The 25011-nt window shown below is 35.3% G+C and overlaps 1 protein-coding gene across 7 annotated transcripts in view; it reads left to right on the top strand.

Annotated features, from left to right (window-relative positions):
- LRBA (LPS responsive beige-like anchor protein) overlaps window positions 1-25011 on the top strand; it is a 775946-nt gene that overhangs the window by 309803 nt on the left and 441132 nt on the right. For all 7 annotated transcript variants that reach the window (XM_023252764.2, XM_045056857.1, XM_023252765.2 and 4 more), the window contains one exon: window positions 12028-12136. In XM_023252764.2, coding sequence (XP_023108532.2) covers window positions 12028-12136 — 109 coding nt within the window. The remainder of the gene's footprint in view (window positions 1-12027; window positions 12137-25011) is intronic.

The following is a 25011-nucleotide window of genomic DNA, read 5'->3' on the forward strand; positions in this document are numbered from 1 at the left end:
GCAAACGTTGTAACACACTGTAGTCTGTACACTAAGCAGGTGGAAAGGATTTGTGCTGGTCTTTGAGGGCTGTGCCTAAACGGTGCAGGTGGGCAGGGTTTGGTTTAACAGCTCTATTCTCTGCTTGGTGGCCCTGCTTATTAGCTCACTGGGGTCGATTCCTGTGTGTGCATGTGCGCGTTTGTAAAGGTGAAATGGCTTCAACTAGCTCTCTAGTCTTTGGCACATGAATTTTGTGCCCTCACAGACATGTGATCAAACACCTCTCCTTTGTCTCAGGCTTCTGTCTGCTTCCTGCCTTTACCCTGTCTGTGTCCAAGGTGTCTGCTTGCCAGGTGGCTCCTTCCTCCAGAGTTTTATCTCAGATGGGGCTGTGTTTCAAAACCCCAAACTTCAGAGTTCCTCATATATTGGACCTGCGCTGATTCTCTGGGAGAGGGTCTTGAGCAATGACTGGGTGCCAGCTTGTCTGTGAAAACATTCACAAGATCACATAGTAGCACAGGGTATTGTCTTTCTCCCCATCTAAAATATAGGGAAAGCTTGTCTCCAGTGTTTAGCCTCGCCTTTATCATACAGTAGATGTTGGGTAGATATTTGACAGTGATTCAAAAGACAGAGGGGGATTATATACAAGCATGTTAAAAGATCAGAGCAAGTACTCCAAATTCATATTCTGTGATAGTCTAGATGTGAAATGATTAAAGCTTGATTTTTAGGACATTGGCTGTGAAATAATTAAACCTGGAAATATTATGTAGTGAAATACATTAATTAAACCTGGAAGTATTACATAGGAAATACATTATTTAAACCTGGAAATATTACATAGGAAATACTGACAGTATTTGCTGATTGATTAGGGGCGAAGGTGATAGGGAAGAAGGAGGAGATGAGAATAACTTTGAGGTTGCTTGGTTGGGGACTAGGAGGTTGATGTACCTTTGACTAATCAATTAGTGTTTGAGTGCTATGAGGCAATATATTGATGTTAATTCACGATGTGGTTTTTGGTTTCTAGAGAGAAACTAAGAAGCACAAACCAGTATTTCACGTTTATACTCATGAAAGCCCTTGCTTTCTCTATCTGCAGAGTTAAAGCAAGTTATTCATTAGCAGATTCTAAACTTGCACTAGGGATTGTTTTTATCGGTAATGCCTGAATGTGTACTGTTTAATAGTATTTGAAAAATACCCTAATAATCTCACTCAAAAATCATAAGAAATTGCATTAACATCTACAGTTTGGAGGTAATGGAGAGGGTGTGACAGATTTGGAATCAAATTGTAAATAGTGTGTATGAACTTAAGAGAGAATGTGAAAAGTGGTAGAAGAGCAGAAAGCTTTCTGTTTTCTTTAAAGATCTGTTTTTCTTTCTTGTAATTACTCCTTATTGTAAAACTTCAAAGAACAGAGAAATACAAGGGGGAAAACATACATTCTCCTTTCTAAAGCATGGGGTGGCATACTTTTTTAAAGGGCCATATAGTAAATATTTTAGGCATTGCAGAGCATATGGTCTGCCACTACTACTCAACTTACTGTAGAGTTATGATGTGAGAACAGCTATAGATAATAAGTGGGCATGGCCTGTTCCAATAAAACTTTATTAACAAAAACTTTTGGCAGGCAGATTTAGTTCGTGGCCCTGTTTTGATGACTTCATTCTAGATAAATGGCAGTTTGGTGTATTTTCCTTCATATTTCCCCCAAACTCACATTGTACATAATATTATTTTAATTTTATTTTCTCACTTAACAATATGTTATGGGAAACATTTTGTTGTCAATTCAGAAGAATCTATTCTTATAGGTTTGCATATTTTGGTTCTTTTAGGTTTTCACTTTTGTAAGCAATTTTTTAGTGAAATTCCTTTTACATACAAGTTTTTCTACACTTGTGGGAAAATGTTGATATGGCAGTTTACTAGGAGTGTAATCACTACTTTGTATCAAAGTCTATGCATATTTTATTGACATTTTGACTAAAATATTGCTATAAAGACATGTACCCTGGTACCTGCTTATAGATATGCCATCGTTGATGACTGTTGTTGGGTCTAACTTTTGTAGGCAAGTATTGTCTAGGTGCAGTTTATTCGCTTCTGCTATTATACTGAAAAAGTAATCCTAGCTACCTACCCAACCTTTCTTTCCAGTTCCTTTTTAAAAAAGGTTTATTTAATTTGACAGAGAGAAAGAGAGGGCATGTGTGGGTGAGAGTGGGGGAAGGGCAGAGAGAGAGAGTGGGAGGAGAGAGAGAATCTTAAGTTAGCAGCACAGAGCCTCACGCAGGGCTTGAGACCCTTGAGACCATGACCTGAACTGAAAACAAGAGTTAGATGCCTAACTGAGCCACCCAGGTGCCCCTCCAGTTCCTTTTAAAGAAAGAAGTTTAGAAGACGTATACATAACAAACATGTTCCCAGAAGCATCTCACTTATATGAAATGAATCATTCTGTTAGCATTCATGGTAGGTAAAGTGGTGTTGTGGTAGCATTCATCAGAATGGGTCAATTGTTTATATATCCAAAGTATTTTGCTGGGAGGTTTAGAACTGTGTTATCATTACTAAAGTTCCGTATGAGTCATTACATGTAGAGGTCTTAAGTAGCACCGAAGTTAACCATATCTTAAACTCTTGCTTTCTAATAGCATAGATGAGGTGTTTTTTTTTCTTTGTTTGTTTTGTTTTTTTGAGTTTTATTTATTTACTCTGAGAGGGAGAGAGAAAACATGAGCAGGGGAGGGGCAGTGAAAGGAGAGAGGGAGAATCCTAAACAGGCACCCCGGTGTCAGTATGGAGCCTGACTTGGGCTCAAACTCTTGAACTGTGAGATAATGACCTGAACCTAAATCAAAAGTCAGATGGTTAACCAACTGAGCCACCCAGGTGCCCCTCATAACATAGATGAGTTTTAAAAACTTTTCTTACCCAAGATGATTCATATAGTATACTTGAGTACTGTTTCATATAGTAAGTATTCTTTTGTACTTTTGCCCGACATTGTTAGTGAAATTTATTTTGTTATGTATAAAATTAGTTGGTTCTTTTTGATACTGATCTGTATTTTATTATATGAATATTTTATTAAAAAAATTTTTACTCTTACTGGCATTCTCAGTAGTTGCTATTGTTGGCTATTATAAATAAAGTTGCTGTAAACGTTTTTTTTTATGTTTTATGATGATGAGAATCCCTGTTACTTAATTTCCTTGCCAACATTTGAAATACCATTTTTTAAAAAATACAGTGATTGTGGTGGGATGTAGTATAGTTTATGGTTTTATTTGTATTTCCCTGATGACTGGTAATCTTGAACACCTTTTCATGAATTTACTTGCCTTTTGGAAATCTTTTGTGAAGAGCTTATTGGTGTACTTTGCTCATTTTTAAGAATTATGATTATTGCCTTTTCCTTATTTGTAAGTATTTTTGTATATTTAAGAATATAAGTTCCTTGTGGACTATAAGTATTACAAATGTATTCTCCTTTTCTAAAGTTTGCCTTTTAATTTTCTTAATAGTGGCCTTCATAAGCACAGATCTTTAATTTTAAAGAAGTCCAGTTTATCAGTATTTTTCTTCATGTTGTATTTTATGGTTTTTCAAGAAATCTTTAAGTAATGAAGATACTATTTTATGTGATCTTATGAAAGTTTCTAGAAGTGTTTAGGATTTGTCTATGACCCTTTTGGAATTCATTTGTTTGTTATGATCTGAGATAGAAGTCATGGTTAGTTTTATGTGATTGATTGATTCAGACCTAATTATTGAAAAATTCCATCTTCTTCCTCCTTATTACAAAAGTAACTCTGTCTTAAATCTGGGTCTGTTTCTGGATATTCTCTTCTGATTCATTGGTCTGTTTATCTGTGTTTGCCCCACTACTACACTGTCTTAATACATCAATATAATAGGTCCTAATATTTGGTGGTATTAGTCTTCTATTATGATTATGATTATTATTTTCCCTGCTCTTTCCTCCTCCTCTTCAAGAATGTCTCAGCTATTCTTTGTTCTTTACATTTTTGTATAACTGTTAGAATGAACTTGTCAGATTCTGCAGAAGACCTGCTAGAATTTTGACTGGGATTTGTATAGCTATACAACTACACAACTATATATGACTTTGTGGAGAATTCATATCTTTACAGTATTGAGCCTTTAACTTTCATGAACATTGCATAGTCCTTTAATTTCTTTAAGTGTTAACGTCTCTTAGCATTCTTTTTGTTTGTATACACAATTATATCACATTTGGTTAGTTCTTACATCTTTTGATGATTTTTAATGCTTTTCAAAATAGTATTTAAAAATTACTTTGAGGGGCGCCTGGGTGGCGCAGTCGGTTAAGCGTCCGACTTCAGCCAGGTCAAGATCTCGCGGTCCGGGAGTTCGAGCCCCGCGTTGGGCTCTGGGCTGATGGCTCGGAGCCTGGAGCCTGTTCCTGATTCTGTGTCTCCCTCTTTCTCTGCCCCTCCCCCGTTCATGCTCTGTCTCTCTCTGTCCCAAAAAAAATAAAAAAATAAAAATTACTTTGAGGGGCGCCTGGGTGGCGCAGTCGGTTAAGCGTCCGACTTCAGCCAGGTCACGATCTCGCGGTCCGTGAGTTCGAGCCCCGCGTCGGGCTCTGGGCTGATGGCTCAGAGCCTGGAGCCTGTTTCTGATTCTGTGTCTCCCTCTCTCTCTGCCCCTCCCCCGTTCATGCTCTGTCTCTCTCTGTCCCCAAAATAAATAAACGTTGAAAAAAAAATTTAAAAATTACTTTGACTTTTGGGTAACTATTAAATAGAGTATAGTTTATTTTTGTATATTTTGTATATCACTTGTAGTGATCTAGATCACTTCAATCGAGTAATCTTTCTGACCTCAGTTATTAATTTTAATTGTTGATATTTTGGAGTTCTTGAAAGAACCAACTTTTTAAGTTTGTTGATTTTCTAAAGTGCATTTTGATTTGATATATTTTTAATTTCTCTTCTTTGTTATTTTATTTTCAATACATTGAATTTTCTGTGATGTGTTTCTCATTTTTTCAGTTTTGTAGATAATTTATTTTCAGAGTTTCTTCCGTGTTTTGAATTTATTTAGTGTATCAATCTAGTGTATAAATTTATTTAGTGTATACATTTCTCTCCAAGCATTGATTTAGCAAAATCCCACATGTTGTTTGTTTGTTTGTTTGTTTATTTAAATTTACATTCAATTAGTTAGCATATAGTGCAATAATGACTTCAGTAGTAGATTCTTAGCTCCCCTTACCCATTTAGACCATCCCCCCTCCCACAACCCCTCCAGTAACCCTCTGTTCTCCATATTTATGAGTCTCTTCTGTTTCGTCCCCCTCCCTGTTTTTATATTGTTTTTGTTTCCCTTCCCTTATGTTCATCTGTTTTGTCTCTTAAAGTCCTCATATGAGTGAAGTCATATGATGTTTGTCTTTCTCTAATTTCACTTCGCATAATACTCTCCAGTTCCATCCAAGTAGTTGCAAACAGCAAAAAGATTTCATTCTTTTTGATTGCCGAGTAATACTCCTTTGTATATATATACCACATCTTCTTTACCCATTCATCCATTGATGGACATGTGGCTCTTTAATACTTTGGCTATTGTTGATAGTGCTGCTATAAACATGGGGGGTGCATGTGTCCCTTCGAAACAGCACACCTGTATCCTGTGGATAAATGCCTAGTAGTGCAATTGCTGGGTCATAGGGTAGTTCTATTTTTAGTTTTTTGAGGAACCTCCATACTGTTTTCCAGAGTGGCTGCACCAGCTTGCATTGCCACCAACAATGCAAAAGAGATCCTATTTCTCCGCGTTCTCGCCAACATCTGTTGTTGCCTGAGTTGTTAATGTTAGCCATTCTGACAGGTGTGAGGTGGTATCTCATTGTGGTTTTGATTTGTATTTCCCTGATGATGAGTGATGTTGAGCATGTTTTCATGTGTCAGTTGGCCATCTGGATGTCTTCTTTGGTGAAGTGTCTGTTCATGTCTTTTGCTCTTTTCTTCACTAGATTCTTTGTTTTTTGGGTGTTGAGTTTGATAAGTTCTTTATAGATTTTGGATACTAACCCTTTATCTGATATGTCATTTGCAAATATCTTCTCCCATTCTGTCGGTTGCCTTTTAGTTTTGCTGATTGTTTCCTTTGCTGTGCAGAAACCTTTTATTTTGATGATGTCCCCATAGTTCATTTTTGCTTTTGTTTCCCTTGCCTCTGGAGACATGTTGAGTAAGAAGTTGCTGTGGCCAAGATCAAAGAGGTTTTTGCCTGCTTTCCTCTCAAGGATTTTGATGGCTTCCTGTCTTACATTGAGGTCTTTCATCCATTTTGAGTTTATTTTTGTGTATGGTGTAAGAAAGTGGTCCAGGTTCAACGTTCTGCATGTCCAATTTTCCCAGCACCACTTGCTGAAGAGACTGTCTTTATTCCATTGGATATTCTTTCCTGCTTTGTCAAAGATTAGTTGGTCATACATTTGTGGGTCCATTTCTGGGTTCACTATTCTGTTCCGTTGATCTGAGTGTCTGTTCTTGTGCCAGTACCATACTGTCTTGATGATTATAGCTTTGTAGTATAGCTTGAAGTTTGGGATTGTGATGCCTCCTGCTTTGTTTTTTTTTTTTTTTTTCAAGATTGCTTTGGCTGTTTGGGGTCTTTTCTGGTTCCATATAAGTTTTAGGATTGTTTTTTCTAGATATTTGAAGAATGAATGCTGGTGTTATTTTGATAGGTATTGCATGGAATATGTAGATTGCTTTGGATGGTATCGACATTTTAACAATATTTGTTCTTAATCCCACATGTTTTAATTTGTTGTTTTCATTATCTTTTATTTCAAAGTATTTTCTAATTTCCATTGTCATGTTTTCTTTGGTGCATGGGTTATTTAGCAGTGTATTCCTTTGTTTTTCAAATATTGATGGCAAGAAATGTTAGCATGTATTGCTGTGTCAACAGTATCAGCAGAATTTGGCCTTAAAGCAACAAACATTTATTATCTCATAGTCTGTGTTGGTTAGGACTCTGGGCATGGCTTGTCTGGCCCCTCTGCTTCAGATTCTCTTAAAAAGTTAAGGTATTTTTGGGCTGCAGTCTCATTTGATATTTGACTGGGGAAGTGTTTTCTTCTAAGTTTATCTGGTTGTTGGCAGGATTCAGTTCTTTGTGAGTTGCTGCGACTGATTTCCAGTTCCTTGCTGATGGTTGTCTGAGGGCTGCGCTGAGTTTCTTGCTACATGAGCTACTTCACAGAGCAGCTGTAACATGGCAGAATTCATGAGCTATGCCATCAGGATGAGGAGTCAGTAAGAAGAGTCTGCTAGTAAGATGAAAATTTGAATCATAATATCATAATATAATAATGGAAATGATATGTCTTCAGTGTTTCCATGTTTTACTGCTTTGAGGCATGCCATAGCTCCTATACAAAATCTAATTGAGAGGATTACATAAGGCTGAAGATACCAGAAAGCTGGGAAAGTTGGAGTCCATCCTAGAGTTTTTGCACAGCATGTTCTATTTTATTTTTTCTAGATTGGTTCTATTGTGTCAGAGAATATACTCTGTATGATTTCTTCCTTTGAAATTCATTATAGATTTCTTTGTGACCCCACATTTTGTCTGTTTGTGTATATGATCCATATTTAAATGATAAGAATATTCATTCTTCATTTAGTGGATGTATGTGAAAAATCTGTCCGTTTCATCAAGTTTGTAATCACATTGTTAAAATATGGTGTAGCTTTATATCTTTTATAGCTAGTAGTATATCATATTCTTGGGAACATACAAATTTAGAATCTCAAAGTTATGATTTTCTGTCTAGATCATTCATCTTATCATTTGAAGTATCTATTTATCTCTAATAAAATTTCTTAAAGCAATCTTTTTTTATGCATATTTTTTAAATGTTTATTTTTGAGGGGGGTGGGGAGAGCCTAAGAGAGAGGAGGACATAGGATCTGAAGCTGGCTCTGCATTGACAGCAGAAAGCCCCTATGTGTGGCTCATATTCAAGCCACACATAAGGTTGTTATCTGAGCTGAGGTCGGACATTCAAGTGATTAACTACCCAGGCGCGCCTATCTTTTTCTTATATTAATAAAGATATATAATCTTCTTTCACACTTTTTTTTTATTATTTATCTTTTCTGAAAAAATGACTTTCAACATTTGTGCAGCCTTTTAGTGAAATTGTGTTACAGTTTAATGATATGACATACTTAAAATCTACTTGACAGTAATTGTATCATTAAATCTGCTTTCTATATATTCCTGATGTATTTAGGGTAAAGCTTATTGTTAAAGCTTATTGTCTGTCCTTTTATTTGTTGTATGTTTTGCATGTTCCTTTTTTCCTTTTTTTCCTTTCTTTTGAGCTAAATTTGTTTTTTCAATTCGGTTTTTTTTCCTATTAGCATATTGGTTGTTAATTATTTTAGGTATCTTTAGTGGTTACCTAGATTGAAACATGGATATTAGAGTTGTCAACATCTTAAATAAATTGGTTCTTTCACCAATTCATGGATAATTAAAGAACATTACAACACTAATTCCTTTTAATTTGTCTTGAGTGCTATTAAATATTTTAACATAATGGTATTTTTGAATTTTAGAAGTTATTCTGATTGGTGTAAACATTCAGTATTCTTTTTAGATTTACCCATGTTGAGTTTTTCTTTTTTCTTTTTAAAAATTTTTAAAAAATGTTTTTATTTATTTTTGAGAGAGAGAGACAGGGAGCACACGCACACGAGAGCATTAGTGGGGAAGGGGCAGAGAGATACAAGGAGACACAGATTCTGAAGCATGCTCCAGGCTCTAAGGTAACTGTGAGATCATGACCTCAGTGGAAGTTGGACGTTTAACCAACTAAGCCACCCAAGTGCCCCTGTTTTGTTTTTTACTGCCTTGTGTTACATCCATCTGATATTATTTACCTTCTGTCTGAAAAACTCCATTTAATGTGGGAGTGACCCATTTGTCTAGGGACAATTTCTGTCTGTTTTGCCATTAAATATGCTTATTTTGCTTTTGCATGAGAGGAAACATTTTTTCCCCTATCCTCTTAGGTTCTTTCTTTGAGGGCCTGTGAATCAAACTGACAAAAGACAAATTGATAAGAGAAAAGACGAGTTTTTTTAATTCATGTATGTTGGAGAGAATTCATAGAAAAATGTGACTCAAGAAAGAGGTTATATTTTGAGGTTTTAGGAAGAAGGGCACTTAGGGAAAAACAAATAACTTTTAGGAAAGATAAATGGACCCTTAGGAGATAGGATAGTTTTGTGACAACGTCCTTTTAGGAAATTTCCTATCCAGGTGCTGACTTTTTAAGTTTCTAGATAATAAGAGTCATTCTTCGCTGGTTGCACAACTTCACAGTCTTCATTGGAAGGATTTGTGACAGTTGAATTCTTTTGGTAGTCTGTGCTTCTAGGCAGATAAGGGGAGTTCAGAAAATAGACTCTTCACGTGGTATATTCTGGATACTTTCACTTTTATTATTAAAAGATGGGGGGCGCCTGGGTGGCGCAGTCGGTTAAGCGTCCGACTTCAGCCAGGTCACGATCTCGCGGTCCGTGAGTTCGAGCCCCGCGTCAGGCTCTGGGCTGACAGCTCAGAGCCTGGAGCCTGTTTCAGATTCTGTGTCTCCCTCTCTCTCTGCCCCTCCCCTGTTCATGCTCTGTCTCTCTCTGTCTCAAAAATAAATAAACGTTGAAAAAAAAAATTAAAAAAAAAAAAGATGGTTTCTGGATATGGAATTCTTAGCTGCCATTTTGATTTGGCATCTAAAAGAGGTCATTGCATTCTTATTTGTCTTCCATCAGTCTTCATGCTCTTTTGAAACCAAGTAGGTGTCCTTACCTGTTCTGCTTTTTCTCTCCCTCTGTCTGCTATTAAGATTTTTTTCCTTTGACAGTTTTATTATGATATGAATAGATGTAGTACTCTTTGATCCTGTTTGGAGGTTGTAGCACTTCAGTGTATGGCTTAATAGTTTTTTCCCCCGTTTTCTTTTTCTTTCTTTCTTTTTTTTTTGTTATTTATTTATTTATTTTGAAAGAGACAGAGACAGCATAAGTGGGGGAGGGGCAGAGAGAGAGGGAGAGAGAGAATCCCAAGCAGGCTCTGTACTCTCAGCACAGAGTCCGATGTGGGGCTCTAACCCACAAAACTGTGAGATCATAACCTGAGATGAAACCAAGAGTCGGATGCCTGACTGACTAAGCCACCCATGTGCCCCTCCCTAGTTTTCAAAAAATGTTGCCTACTATCTCTTCAAATATTGCTCGTTTTGCACTATTTGACTTCTTTCTTTACTCCAGATACACTTATGTTAGACCTTTTTGCCTTGGTCTGTATGTCTGTTATTTATTTTGTCAAGTTTTCATTATTTTTCTTACCATGCTTCTGTTTAGTTGTCATTGACCTATTCTTTGGTTAAGTACTTCTTTGCGTTTAGTAAATTGGTAAATCTGTTCTTAATTTCATGTTTGTTTTGTTCAGTGGTTTAAGTTTCTAGTCTCTACTGGAGTTCTTTTTCTTAGAATCTATTGTCCTGAACCATAACTACGTTTATTTTGGTGTTTAATTTTTTTACAGTTTTTTTTAATTTACTTTTTAGAGAGAGAGTGAGCAAGCATGAGCACAGGCCAGGGAGGGGCAGAGAGAGAGAGGGAGACACAGAATCTGTAGCAGGCTCCAGAGTCTGAGCTGACGGCACAGAGCCCAGTGCGGGGCTCGAACCCACAAACTGTGAAATCATTACCTGAGCTGAAGTCGGACGCTTAGCTGACTGAGCCACCCAGGTGCCCCTATTTCAGTGTTTAGATATGAAATTTTAGTATCTTGATTTTCTGAGTTGACTTCTATTTGTTTTTCCTTCATTTATTGTCGGTTACTTGGTGATTGTTGGAAATTATATTTAAAATTGCAGGGGTAAATATAAGTCTCTAAGTGATAATATCTTCCTCTAGAGATTTCCTTTTGATTTCTGATTAGCAGTTAAATTAGGTACTGATTATGTTAATTTAAGACTGACCTGATTCAAGATGGAGTTTTTTGGGTTTTTTGTTTGTTTTTTGGGAGAGCACAACCTGGGGAGGGGGTCGGGGAGGGGGATAGAGGATCTGAAGTGGGCTCTAGGCTGACAGGCTGACAGCAGTGAGCCTGATATGAGGCTTGAATTCACAAACCATGAGATCATGCCCTTGGTCAAGTCAGGCCCTCAACCAGCTGAGCTACCCAGGTGCCCCAAGGCTGGAGTTTTTCAATCTTTGTGAGAGTTTGCCCTATTTCCAGTTTGCCTGGAATTTAGTTCTCATGCATTGGTATTTCTATTTCTTTTTCTCCTCACCTTATGAGATTCTGAAATTTTTGTTTAGCGTTTTGGCTCCCACTTATGTATAAATCAGTATATTGTTGTTTAAGAGTCTGTTTTAGTGTTTTTAAAGACTGGTCTATTTTCTGTTTCCTATGGTATACTTATGTTCCTTCTGTAAGCTTGGATAATCTACTAGGATCCTTCTGCCTTGACAGGTCATAACATTTAATTTTTGTCTCCGTAGCTCTGTAAGACTGATAAATCTGTTTAGCTTCTCTAGTTCCACCTGTGGAAAGTAAATGGTTCAGTGAAAAAAATCATGCTGAATGTCTTCTGTGTGCTTTCTTCTCTAGGATCTTGGCTCCTTACTTTGTGGCTGCCTTGTAAATTCTCCAATACCTTTAAAAAGATTAAAACACAAATTTGATACGGTATTTTTAGTTGTTTTTCTTGGATAGCTAGTTGGATAAAAGCTATTCTGCTTTTGCCAGAAGGGTAACTTTTGTTGCTATATCCTTTAATTTTTTAGTGTGAAGTAATGGTACTTCATTGGGTATGATGACAGAAGAGGAGTATAAACATTCTTCTCCACATAACAAGATACATCAGCTTTGAGCAGTGAACCATCATATGTCTTATGTATGTACACATTTACTTATTTGATAATATTAATCTCTTTATAGGTTGCTTAGTCAAACAATGAAGGATCATCTCGTAAGAGTAGCAAATGAAGCTGAATTTATCCTGAGCAGGCAACGAGCAGAGGATATTCACAGACATGCAGAATTTGAGGTAGGTTAAACATGTGGTTGGTGTGTGCAAATTGCCATTTTTAATGGTAATCATGGGAAACTGCATCGGTAAGATGGTCTAAGCAAACATATATCATCAAAAAATTAAAAATTAATTTTCGAGAGTCTTGGGGGATTCTGGGAAGATACTACAAGTCTCCATAGCCCTCTGGTCTCAACTCCTTTTTTTCCCACAAGTTGCTCACGGCAGCTTCTGTCTTTGGTTGACCTCATCTTAACCATGTGAGCAGGTTTTGGCTCTGGTAGTTTTCCAATAAAGTGAATTAGGGAAGGACTTTGGCCCTCTCTGGGCACGGCAGAGCTAGTTAACCAGAAATGACAGCCAAGCAGAAATGAAAACTGCTATGGTGGAGATAAGATCTTCCAGGTTCTAGGGAGAAGCTGAAATGCAGAGGCATGAAGTTTCTTTTACCCTGGAGGTTTGTGACCATGATGCTCTTTGTAAATGAGGAAATGAACATACAGCTTTCTTTGTGAGTCTTCACAGGGGGAACAAGTGACAGACTCATCGTGAGACCGCTGCTTTTCTTGGCAGTTGCTTCTGAACACATGTAACAAATGTGAATTCATAGAGGAAATTAATGGTGTTGTGGTATATAAATTACCAAAATGTACACCTAAGGTGAAGTAGAAGATTTGGCAAGAACATTTGCTAAGAGTTAGAAAAAAGTTTAAAAAGCACCATCTGGGTTTTTTGGAAAGTGTTAAGAGCAAGTAATTCAAATGTTGCTTATATTCTTCTGATGCATTAAAAACAATGCACTCCCAGGACATGTTACACAACTGTCACAACATGAAGGAGATACTGGAAAAATAAATTCTAGGAGACCAATTTCATTTGAGAATATGGGTACAAAGTTTTAACTAAAACTTGAACCAACAATTTAACAACATAATGAAAAATCGTGTACTGTGACCAGTTAGAATTTACTTGTGCAATCCAAAGAGTGTTTAATATTAAGATACTTACTTATGAAATAAATTATATCAATAAATTAAATATAGAAAAATCATATGAAGGCATCAATAAATGTAGAAATAAGTATATGATAAATTTTAGCAGCCAACCCTAAGAAAACTCTGAGAAAAAAATATATTTGATAAAAGTCTGAATATGATGAAGACTTTACTGAACATCATTTTAAATGGTGAAATCATTTTTATTAAAATCAGGAAAAAAAGTGTGATAACTACTATCATCATTATTTACCATTTTTTGATGTTTTGGTGCTAATGCTATGATCCAGAAAAAACTAAGAGATTCTTGAACACTTTTTTATCAGAATCAACAGGGACTTTGGTAAAATTATTGGATATGATAAATATGTAAAAAAATTAGTATCATTTCTTTGATGACTAGTAAGCAGTAGTCACTAAGAATGTAAATCAGTAGTATGATCTGTTTATAGTTAAGATAAAAATAATGTTGGGGTGCCTGGGTGGCTCAGTTGATTGAGCATCCGACTTTGGCTCAGGTCATGATCTCGAGGTTCACGAGTTCGAGCCCCATGTCATGCTCTGTGCTGACAGCTTGGAGCCTGGAGCCTGCTTTGATTCTGTGTTTCCCTCTTTTTCTGCCCCTCCCCCACTCATGCTCTGTCTCTCTCTCCCTCAAAAATATAAATAAACATAAAAAAATTTTAAGATAAAAATAATGTTTTGGGTCAGTTTCTTTAAGAATGCACATATAACTGTTTGAAACAAATATAAAAGCTTAATAGTAAACAAAATGTAAACTACTGGAAAGTCATTCTATGCTGGGTTGTACGTGTTGCTCTGTGTGTGTTTATGTGTGAGAGAGCTAGAGAATCATTCTTTTATTTTGAAACAAATTGATACTAATAGAAAAATTGTAAGAGTAATACAGAAATTCCTGTTTACCATTCTCCTGGATTCTGTGATGCTTAAAATTGTATTACATTTGCATTTCTCCCACTTTTTCTTTGTTTTTACGAATTTGAGAGCAGGTTGAATTTGTAGTAATCTTCTGTTTCTGATTCAGTGAGAATTTCCTACGTCCATTCTCTGGTTTAATTTGTATAGTTCTGCACATTCTACATGGATATCAAATCAGAAACGTAACATTTGTTATAACACTAATCTACAGACCTTACTCATGTCTTCTCAGTTGTCTCCATAATGTCCTTTATAGTCAAAAGTAGAAAATTTTAGTGACACAAAAATATCAGTTTTTCTCTAATATGTAAATTCAATACAATATGCATTAGCATACCATTCATCAGGAAAACAGCGGAATAATTTGGAACTTAAATATCCTTTTAAAAATACCCAAATATCCAATTCATATGGGAAAATAAATGCTTTAACATATCCGTAGGAATTATGAAAAAAGAGTTTTGAACTTGCCTTTTGAGATAAACAGTACTTATTGATACTATAAAAGATAGCATATACAAAAAAATCTCCTCTATGGAATAATGAAAAAAAGGATGAAAGATGACATAGTATATATTTTAGGAAAATATTTGGAAAACTGTAAAAGTGGATCTAAGGCATATGAGAGAATTTTGTAATCAAGACTGTCACTTAGAAAGTATAAAAGTAAGGGGCACTTGGGTTGCTCACTTGGTTAAGCATCTGACTTCAGCTCAGGTCATGATCTCACTGTGAGTTCGAGCCGTGCGTTGGTCTCTGTGCTGACAGCTTAGAGAGCCTGCAGTCTGCTTTGGATTCTGTGTCACCCTTTCTCTCTGCCCCTCCCCCACTCATGCTCTGTCTCTCTCTCTCTCTCTCTCTCTCTCCCAAAAATAAATTAAAAAAAATTAAAAAAGGAAAGTATAAAAGTGCACATCTATTACTACACATTATATTAAACTGAGGAAAGATGCCAGCAGCATGTGAATACATCATGGAACATGGGAAGAATGATAATATGTTTACTCTATTAATAATTTTTATGAAATGATGAAAGAAAAGTAACCCAGAGACATATACTCAGAGGATTTGAATAGGAATTGCACTGAAGAATGTAAGTAACCAGTAACATATAAAATATTAATTAAAAAAACTTCTAAGGAAATATAAATTACAGAAATCGTGATTTTTCATTTCTCTACACTTAGATTGGGAAAGTAAAAAGTGATAAGTAAATAGAGTGATGTACTGCTGAAGGAGATAGGGGAGATGGGCAGTAGTATTTGTGTATATTTTTAGTGGAAATGCACATTTTAAGTGTTATTATAAGACATTATTGTCATATGTATTTTGATAATTACACACACACACACACACACACACACACACACACACACAAATACTCATTTACCCAGTAATCCTATTGGGTCAATATATCTTGTGGAAATAAAAGTACTAGTATATAAGGATATACATACTAGGCTGTTTATTGCAGCATTGCATGTAAACTTTAACAAAGTTAAAACTGAGGAAAAAGGGAAAGAAATGTTTCCATAACAACAACAAAAAAGCCACAGTACTTTCTTAAAGAACAGGTCAGTAAATTATGAAAAGATTAAATGGTTGATGGCTCCTTTTTTAAAAATGAGCTTTATTCATTTCATTGTTTTTTAAATTGCATTTCAATTCACAACCTGTTATGAAAGCTGAGGGCATTCATCCTCTTATATTTTTTCCATTGTTTTTGTCTTTACCTCCCAATTTTTAAAGTTCTACTTTAATTTTCATATTGTCCAAATATATAACATTCATGTTTTCTAATCACAATTCTAATATTACTTAAGTGATTGAAAATATTTAAGTGATTTCAATACTCCCCTTTATTAGTCACAATTTCTTAATTACAGGCTCTTTCTTCAGACTCATTTAATTGGCTAGTTTTCATCACTTTTTTTCCCCACAAGGATTCACTTTCTCTGTAAACTGAAAACTTTTTCATGTTTAAGAACATTTGCTTGCTGTCTTTTTATTTTATTTTTTAAGTTAATTTATTTATTTTGAGAGAGAGAGGGAGAGACAGAATCCCAAGCAGGCTCCATGGTACAAGAGCCTAATGTGGGTCTAGAACCCACACACTGTGAGATCATGACCTGAGCCAAGATCAAGAGTCAGGTGCTCAACCAACTGAGCCTCCCAGGTGTCTTTATATTTGAATGACTTCTTGATGAGTTTTATATTCTTGGTTAACCCCAGCGTTCCTTTAGAACTTTGTAGACATTCCTTCTTTGTCTTCTAGCTTTAAATGTTCTTTCAGAGAAGTTTGAGGCCAGTCTGATATTATCCATATCAATTATTTCCTTCTCTTCTGTCTGAGATTATTTGCCCATGAAATTCCTTTCCTTAACAGCAGTGTGGCTCAATATTGAATACCCATTCATCCAGTCTTCCTAGAATATGGTCTTTTGTTATTATTTGCAAATTTATATTTTTCCTTCAGTTTTTCAAATTAAATGTTTTCTATTTTATTTTTTTCTTTAGCAACGAGATTTATGTTAGATATTTCTTTTTGTGTTTCATGTCAGTTCCTTGTTCTTTTAATTTCTTTGATCTTTCGCCATCAGTAATTAAATTTTTAGTGTTACATATTGTCCTTGATATTTGTAGTTTATTTGTCTGTAATGATAATGTTTTATTCTTTGTTTTATTTTGGTCTTCAGCTTTTCTCTTTGTCTTATTCACTTATTTTAACCTTGTGTGTGTTTCAGTTATATTTTTGTTACGTTGTTCATTAGAAGAAAATAATCATGGAGTATTTCCTTTTACTTTTTGTTATATTCTCTTAGGAGTCATTGTTATTTGTACAGAATCTTCCAGTTTTATGTAAATATTTTACTATTTAGCTTGTGTTTTTATTCATTGATTGGTGATATATGTTTGCATCACTGCAATGCTTTTAGTTTTCATCTTGTTCATGCTTAGAATGTCTTGCCCAGACAGATATTTAGACAGGTCTAAACCAACAGAATGTCATAATGACTTCTTCCCTTCTGTCCACTGTATGTAATGCTAATTTTTCCCCTCTCTGAGCTACAGTTTGATTTTTGCAATGTGATATTTGCCCAGTATTGTATCACTTACCATAAAGATTTGGAGGGAGCTCTTTGAAATAGATTAGGAGGCTTTTTTTTTAAGTTTATTTATTTTTGGAGACAGGGTGGGGAAGGGCAGAGAAAGAATCCCAAGCATTCTTTGTGCCCTTAATGCAGAGTCCTACATGGGGCTCAATCCCATGAACCATGAGATCATGACCTGAGCTGAAACCGTGAGATCATGACCTGAGCCAAAATCAAGAGATGGACACTTAACTGACTAAGCCACCCAGGTGTCCTGAGGAGGCTTTTTGAGCACACCCAAGTTTTGCTTTCTTTTGTAAGATTTTACATATCTTTTGCCAAGTTTGTTCCAGCTTATTAGAAGCTATGGAAAAATCTCATCAGGGAAAAATGTGTTTAGGTTTTGAATCATTATCCATCATTTCAGAGAGTAATCTTGAGTCTCCTTCTGTCCTGGGAAATTAGCGCTACTTTTTGCTTCCTTGCTTCACCTATTTTTGCCCTGTAGGTTTCTCCAGCATCTTCAATTAGAAGATGCAGAGAATGATGATACCTGCTCAGTTTCTTTGTCTCCATATATGAAGACACTAAAAAAAATTCTTGGAATTTTGTCAACATTATTGCTTTCAGCACATGAGACATGGTTAAGAACTAAACTTTGCTGCACCCTTAGTTCTAGTTCCAGTATGTTTATTATGTTCATGGCAACCAATTATTTAATGTTTGGTGCTTTATGTTATGTTTCTTTTGTTGTTTAGTTATTTTAATTAATTTTTTTGTTCAAAAAAATTTCTTTGCTAATATTTTAAGAATTGAAATTTTTTTCAATTCTTTTCAATTAAGAATTGAAATGAAAAAAAAAGTTAATTGCCTATTCAACCTACCATCCTAACCTGGAACTTATCTCTTAATGTCCTTTCTAATTGCTTATGGAGAAGTTACTTTGTAACTCTGGGTTGAGCTTGTAGTTCTTTGTTGAGCTTTTAATTCTTTGTTGTTGTTGTTGTTTGAATTCTTGATGATGGTGGTGGTGTTATATGTTTTCTTATGTGCATGAATGAGAGAGAATGAGAAAGGAGAATATGTATGGAATTGAAAAGAGTAAAAATACTTATAAAACATTGTGCTTTGCAGAAAATTAAACTGTTTTGATGCAGTGTGTGTGTCCATGCTTGTGTGTATGCCCACAGTTCAGATTAAGGATAATGGTGACAACAGTAGCTAATACTGCCTGAGTCCTTAAGTTGTGTGAGGCACTCTTATGGGTGCTTTGTAAGTGTTAACTAATTTAATCCTTACAGTAAAGCCCTGAGGTAGAACTATGATATCTCATTTTATGAATGAGGAAACAGCATAAAAGAAGATAACCCAGAGTTAAAAGTAGAATCCAGATATAGGTAATTTATCTCTTAATCTGGAATCTATGTATTTGGTTCACATTATAGAATGTGTAAATAGAATTTAATCTTTGGCAAACACAGCAGCTTTATTCTGAGCTATTTAGCTTTATGTTTTCTCTAGTAGTTTTTTATTTTAATCTTTATCATCTTGCTCTGAGATTTGCTGTATTATATGGTAATATTTTAAAGCATGACAGTAAAATACCTAAATAAAAACAAGTATTTCTTAACAAATTTTATCATTACCTAAATTTTAATAGAGAATATGTATATATTTGTTCACCTGTTCTATGTGAGATTCAGTTTTAAGAGACCAAAGATGTATTTTTTACATACTAGCCTTTTACTTCAATAGAAAAATACTTCCCGTTTTTTATACCAAAAAACCCTGATTAATTGAGACGTACTCATGTTTGATATATTTCTAACTGTATTGATCTTAACTCTTAAATAATACTCTACAAGATGCATATTTTGTCCTAGACCACTTATATTCTAATGGCTGAACTTTATCTACTGCTAGTTACTTTCTCATGCAACAAAGAGATGTTGTCATGTATTTATATACCATTTATGATTGTAAAACAGCTGACTTGTTTCATTTATTATCAGGGTATTGGTGACAGTGTAGATCTGAAATATACCTCTTTAGTTCATTGTGTGATTATCATTTGAGTGGGATATCCTTGACATCTGATTTTGATTTAGGTAGATGTTCCTTGAGTGTCATGACATCATTGATTAGGGGTACATCTTAGCTTTATTTTTTAATTTTATAGTTGTGGAGGAATGTTTATTAAAAATCATTTTGTGGAAAACATTAGACCCTGTTTTGTAAATATGATTGGTATATGTATTAGGTGTACAGTTTGCACCATTTTTATTAAAAAAAATTATCTTTCAAAGTTTAGTTTATTTAAATTCATAACATCTGGAAAACTTGATCAAGATTGTTACATAACAATTTAATTTTTAGGACTCTTTGTAAGTTAAAATCCACTTCAGTAAGAATTTCTTAATGTCCTTTTGACTGATGTTGCTTTGAGTTTCATCTACTATACAGAACTCACTTCTTATTAGCTTCAGTGAAACTGCAAACTAGTGGCCAATAAGCTAATTTGAAGTGTTAAAGACAAATGTTTTTATGAAAAATATCCCATGATAAGGCTTGATTAATTCTTTATATAGAAATCTGTATATTTTTCTTTTAGATGAAGGATTTAAATATATTTTCACATTAGCAAACAATTTTTTAATAAAAGAGTGAACTTTTTTTTTGCCAATTTAGCACTTTAAATTAAAAAAATTTTTCATGTATATTTACTTTTTTTTCTTTAATTTTTAAAAATTTACATCCAAGTTAGCATGTAGTGCAGTGATGATTTCAGGAGTTTATTCCTAATGCCCCTTACCCATTTAGCCCATCTCCCCTCCCACCATCCCTCCAGTAACCCTCTATTTGTTCTCCATATTTATGAGTCTCTTATGTTTTGTCCCCTTCTCTTTTTTTTTATATTATTTTTGCTTCTCTTCCCTTATGTTCATCTGTTTTGTCTCTTAAAGTCCTCATATGAGTGAAGTCATATGATTTTTGTCTTCCTCTAATTTCACTTAGCATAATACCCTCTAGTTCCATCCACATAGTTGCAAATGGCAAGCTTTCATTCTATTTGATGCCAAGTAATATTCCATTGTATAGATATACCACCTCTTCTTCATCCATTCATCCATCGATGGACATGTGGGCTCTTTAATATTTTCGCTATTGTTGATAGTGCTGCTATAAACATGAGGGTGCATGTACCCCTTTGAAACAGCATACCTGTATCCCTTGGATAAATGCCTAGTAGTGCAATTGTTGGGTCGTAGGGTAGTTCTATTTTTAGTTTTTTGAGGAACCTCCATACTGTTTTCCAGAGTGGCTGCACCAGCTTGCATTCCCACCACCAATGCAATAGAGATTCCTCTTTCTCCGCATCCTTGCCAACATCTGTTGTTGCCTGAGTTGTTAATGTTAGCCATTCTGACAGGTGTGAGGTGGTATTCTCATTGTGGTTTTGATTTGTATTTCCCTGATGATGAGTGATGTTGAGCATGTTTTCATGTGTCAGTTGGCCATCTGGATGTCTTCTTTGGAGAAGTGTCTACTCATGTCTTTTGCTCTTTTCTTCACTAGATTCTTTGTTTTTTGGGTGTTGAGTTTGATAAGTTCTTTATAGATTTTGGATACTAACCCTTTATCTGATATGTCATTTGCAAATATCTTCTCCCATTCTGTCGGTTGCCTTTTAGTTTTGCTGATTGTTTCCTTTGCTGTGCAGAAGCCTTTTATTTTGATGAGGTCCCAGTAGTTCATTTTTGCTTTTGTTTCCCTGGCCTCCAGAGATGCGTTGAGTAAGAAGTTGCTGCAGCCAAGGTCAGAGAGGTTTTTGCCTGCTTTCCTCTCAAGGATTTTGATGGCTTCCTGTCTTACATTGAGGTCTTTCATGATTTTGAGTTTATTTTTGTGTATGGTGTAAGAAAGTGGTTCAGGTTCATTCTCGCATTTCGCTGTCCAGTGTTCCCAGCATCACTTGCTGAAGAGACTGTCTTTATTCCATTGGATGCTCTTTCCTGCTTTGCCAAAGACTAGTTGGCCGTATGTTTGTGGGTCCACTTCTGAGTTCTCTATTCCGTTCCATTGATCTGAGTGTCTGTTTTTGTGCCAGTACCATACTGCCTTGATGATTACAACTTTGTAATACAGCTTGAAGTCTGGGATTCTGATGCCTCCAGCTTCAGTTTTCTCTTTCATGATTGCTTTGGCTATTGGGGTCTTTTCTGGTTCCAAACAAATTTTAGGATTGTGTGTTCTAGCTCTGTGAAGAAAGATGGTGTTAATTTGATAGGTATTGCTTTGAATATGTAGATTGCTTTGGGTAGTATTGACATTTTAACAATATTTGTTCTTCCTATCCAGGAGTATAGAATATTTTTCCATGTTTTTTGTGTCTTCTTCAGTTTCTTTCATAAGCTTTCTCTATAGTTTGGATAGATTTTTCACCTCTTTGGTTAGATTTATTCCTAGGTATTTTATAGTTTTTGGTGCGGTTATAAATGGTATCAATTCCTTGATTTCACTTTCTGTTGCTTCATTGTTGGTGTATACGAATGCAACCGATTTCTGTGCATTGATTTTATATCCTGGGACTTTGCTGAATTCATAGATCAGTGCTAGCAGTTTTTTGGTGGAATCTTTTGGGTTTTCTGTATAAAGTATTATGTCATCTGTGGAGAGTGAAAGTTTGGCCTCCTCCTGGCCAATTTGGATGCCTTTTATTCCTTTGTGTTGTCTGATTGCTGAGGCAAAGACTTCAATTCTGTGTTGAATAACAGTGGTGAGAGTGGACATCCCTGTCTTGTTCCTGACCTAGGGGGAAAGCTCTCAGTTTTTCTCCCTTGAGGATGATATTGGCGTTGGGTTGTTCATATATGTCTTTTATGATCTCGAGGTATGATCCTTCTATCCCTACTTTCTTGAGGGTTTTTATCAAGAAAGGATGCTATGTTTTGTCAAATGCTTTTTCTGCATCTATTGAGAGGATCATGTTGTTCTTGTCCTTTCTTTTATTGATGTGATGAATCACATTGATTGTTTTGTGAATATTGAACCATCCCTTCATCCCAGATATAAATCCCATTTGGTCGTGATGAATAATTTTTTTAATGTATTGTTGGATCCGGTTGGCTAATGTCTTTTTGAGGATTTCATGTATATCTACTTTTGACAGAGGGAGAGAAAGCACGAGCATGATAGGGGCAGAGAGAGAGGGAGGCAGAGGATCCAAAGCAGGCTCTGTGCTTACAGCAGAGAGACTGATTTGGGGCTCAAAGTCACAAAACTGTGAGATCATGACCTATGCTGTCAGGCACTCAACTGACTGAGCCATCCAGTACTTTAAAATGTTTAAAAATTGAGAAACCCTTATATAGTACCATATATTTATCTAAGCCTATACCAAGAATAAAGTAAATTTTTATAGTAATCTTTTGAGGTACTTTATACAGATAAGGAAACCTGAAGCGCAGACAGGTAAGGTGATTTGTTCTAGGTCATACAGCTAGTAAGTGGTAAAGCTAGGATTTGAATTCATGTAATCTAAAAGAAAGTTATGACTATGTTGTTTTTGACCTAACACCATCTATTAGGTGATTTAACATACATTTTCTCATTTTGGCACCACAACAGATCTGTTAACTATGTAGGACGGATTGAGCGAATGGGATTTGGTGTTGATCACATAGCTAGGAAACTGATGGTTTTGAACCAGAACCCAGGTCTCATAACAGGGTAACCTGTGTCTTCATATCCTTATGGCATCATGAAGTTTTTCCTGTTAAAATAATACATTATTTAACATATACTTGGCAGTTCTGAAAGTATAGGAAACATAATTAAAAATGTAATAATAGAGACTTAAACTACCGGTTTTAAGGTTAATTTTCATGAATTATCCTACTTACCTTTTCAGTATTTGAATTTTTGGGATTAATGTCATTTACTTTCTTTAAAATAAATGTTTATTTTTCTTTTCTTTTTTTTTAAAAATTTTTTTTTCAACGTTTTTATTTATTTTTGGGACAGAGAGAGACAGAGCATGAACGGGGGAGGGGCAGAGAGAGAGGGAGACGCAGAATCGGAAACAGGCTCCAGGCTCCGAGCCATCAGCCCAGAGCCTGACGCGGGGCTCGAACTCACAGACCGTGAGATCGTGACCTGGCTGAAGTCGGACGCTTAACCGACTGTGCCACCCAGGCGCCCCTATTTTTCTAATTATAAAAGTGATACGTGTTTTAATAGAAACCTTAGAAAATGATGAAAAATTTAAAGGAATATTTATTGTCTTGCTTTAATCTGCTTATCTACATTTGTTTTCTTTTTAAATTGTAACTTAAAAAATTTTAGTCTTAACAGAGGTTGCAAAAGTATTTAACAGTCCTGTGTATATCCTGTTGTCTTTTTAAAATACACATATACTAATCTACTCATTTACTGAATGTTGCCACTGACCAAATTAGACTCCTAAGGATACTTCCAAAAAATTTAACATTACCTATTTATGGACACTTTGGTTGCTTCCATATATTCGCTAATGTAAATAATGCTTTGGTAAACATAGGGGTGCACATAACTTTTCATATTAGCTTTTTTTTTGAGTAAATACCCAATAGTGGAATTACTGGATCATATGATATTTCTATTCTTAATTTTTTGTGGAACCTCCATACTGTTTTCCATAGTAGTTGTACCGATTTGCATTTTCACCAACAACGCAGTTTTCTCCAAGCCTGAGGGTTCCTTTTTCTTCATGTTATTGTCAACACTTGTTTTTTCTTGTCTTTATTATTTTAGCTATTCTGATACTATAAGGTGATATCTCATTCTGATTTGATTTGCATATTCCTGATGAATAGTGATGTCCAGCATTTTTTCATATGCCTGTTGGCTTCTTTGGAAAGCCAACATGTATGTCTTCTTTGGAAAGCCAACATGTATGTCTTCTTTGGAAAAATGTCTGTCTGTCAGGTCCTCTGCCCATTTTTTAGTCTGTTTTTGTTTGTTTGTTTGGTATAGAGTTGTACATGTTCTTTATATATTTTGGATATTAACTCCTTATTGGGCATAGTGTTTGCAGATATCTTCTCCCATTCAGTAGATTGCATTAATGATTTCCTTAGCTGTGTGAAAGCTCCTTATTTTGGTGTAGTCCCAGTAGTTTATTGTTGCTTTTGTTTCCCTTGCCTTAGGAGACATACCTAGAAAAATGTTGCTAAGACCATTTGAAAGAAATTACCACTTATGTTCTTTTCCAGGAGTTTTAGGTTTACATGCAGGTCTTTAATCCATCTTAGGTTTATTTTTGTGTATGGTGTAAGATAATAGTGTAGTCATTCTTTTGCATGTAATTGCCAGTTTTCCCAACACCATTTGTTGAAGAGAATGTCTTTTCTTTGTTGTATATATTCTTGCTTCCTTTGTCATAGATTAATTGACCATATAAGCATGGGTTTATTTCTGGGCTCTCTTCTGCTTCACAGATCTGTATGTCTGTTTGTGCCAGTACCATACTGTTTTGATTGCTACAGCTTTGTAGCATATTTTGAAATCTGGGATTGTGATGCCTTCAGCTTTGTTGTTCTTTCTCAAGATTGCTTTGGCTTTTTGGGGTCTTTTGTGGTTCCATACAAATTTTAGTATTATTTGTTCTGGTTCTATGAAAAATGCTTATTAGTATTTTGGTAAGGATTGCACTGAATCCATAGATTGTGTTGGGTATTACGGACATTTTAACCATATTAATTCTTCTAATCCATGGTTGTGAAGTATCTTTCCATTTGTGTATGTCACCTTGAATTTCTTTCAATAGTGTTTACAGTTTTCAGAGTACAGGTCTTTCACCTTCTTGGTTAGTTTTATTCCTAGGAGT

Source organism: Felis catus, chromosome B1 (assembly GCF_018350175.1).
Source record: "Felis catus isolate Fca126 chromosome B1, F.catus_Fca126_mat1.0, whole genome shotgun sequence".
NCBI lineage: Eukaryota > Metazoa > Chordata > Mammalia > Carnivora > Felidae > Felis > Felis catus.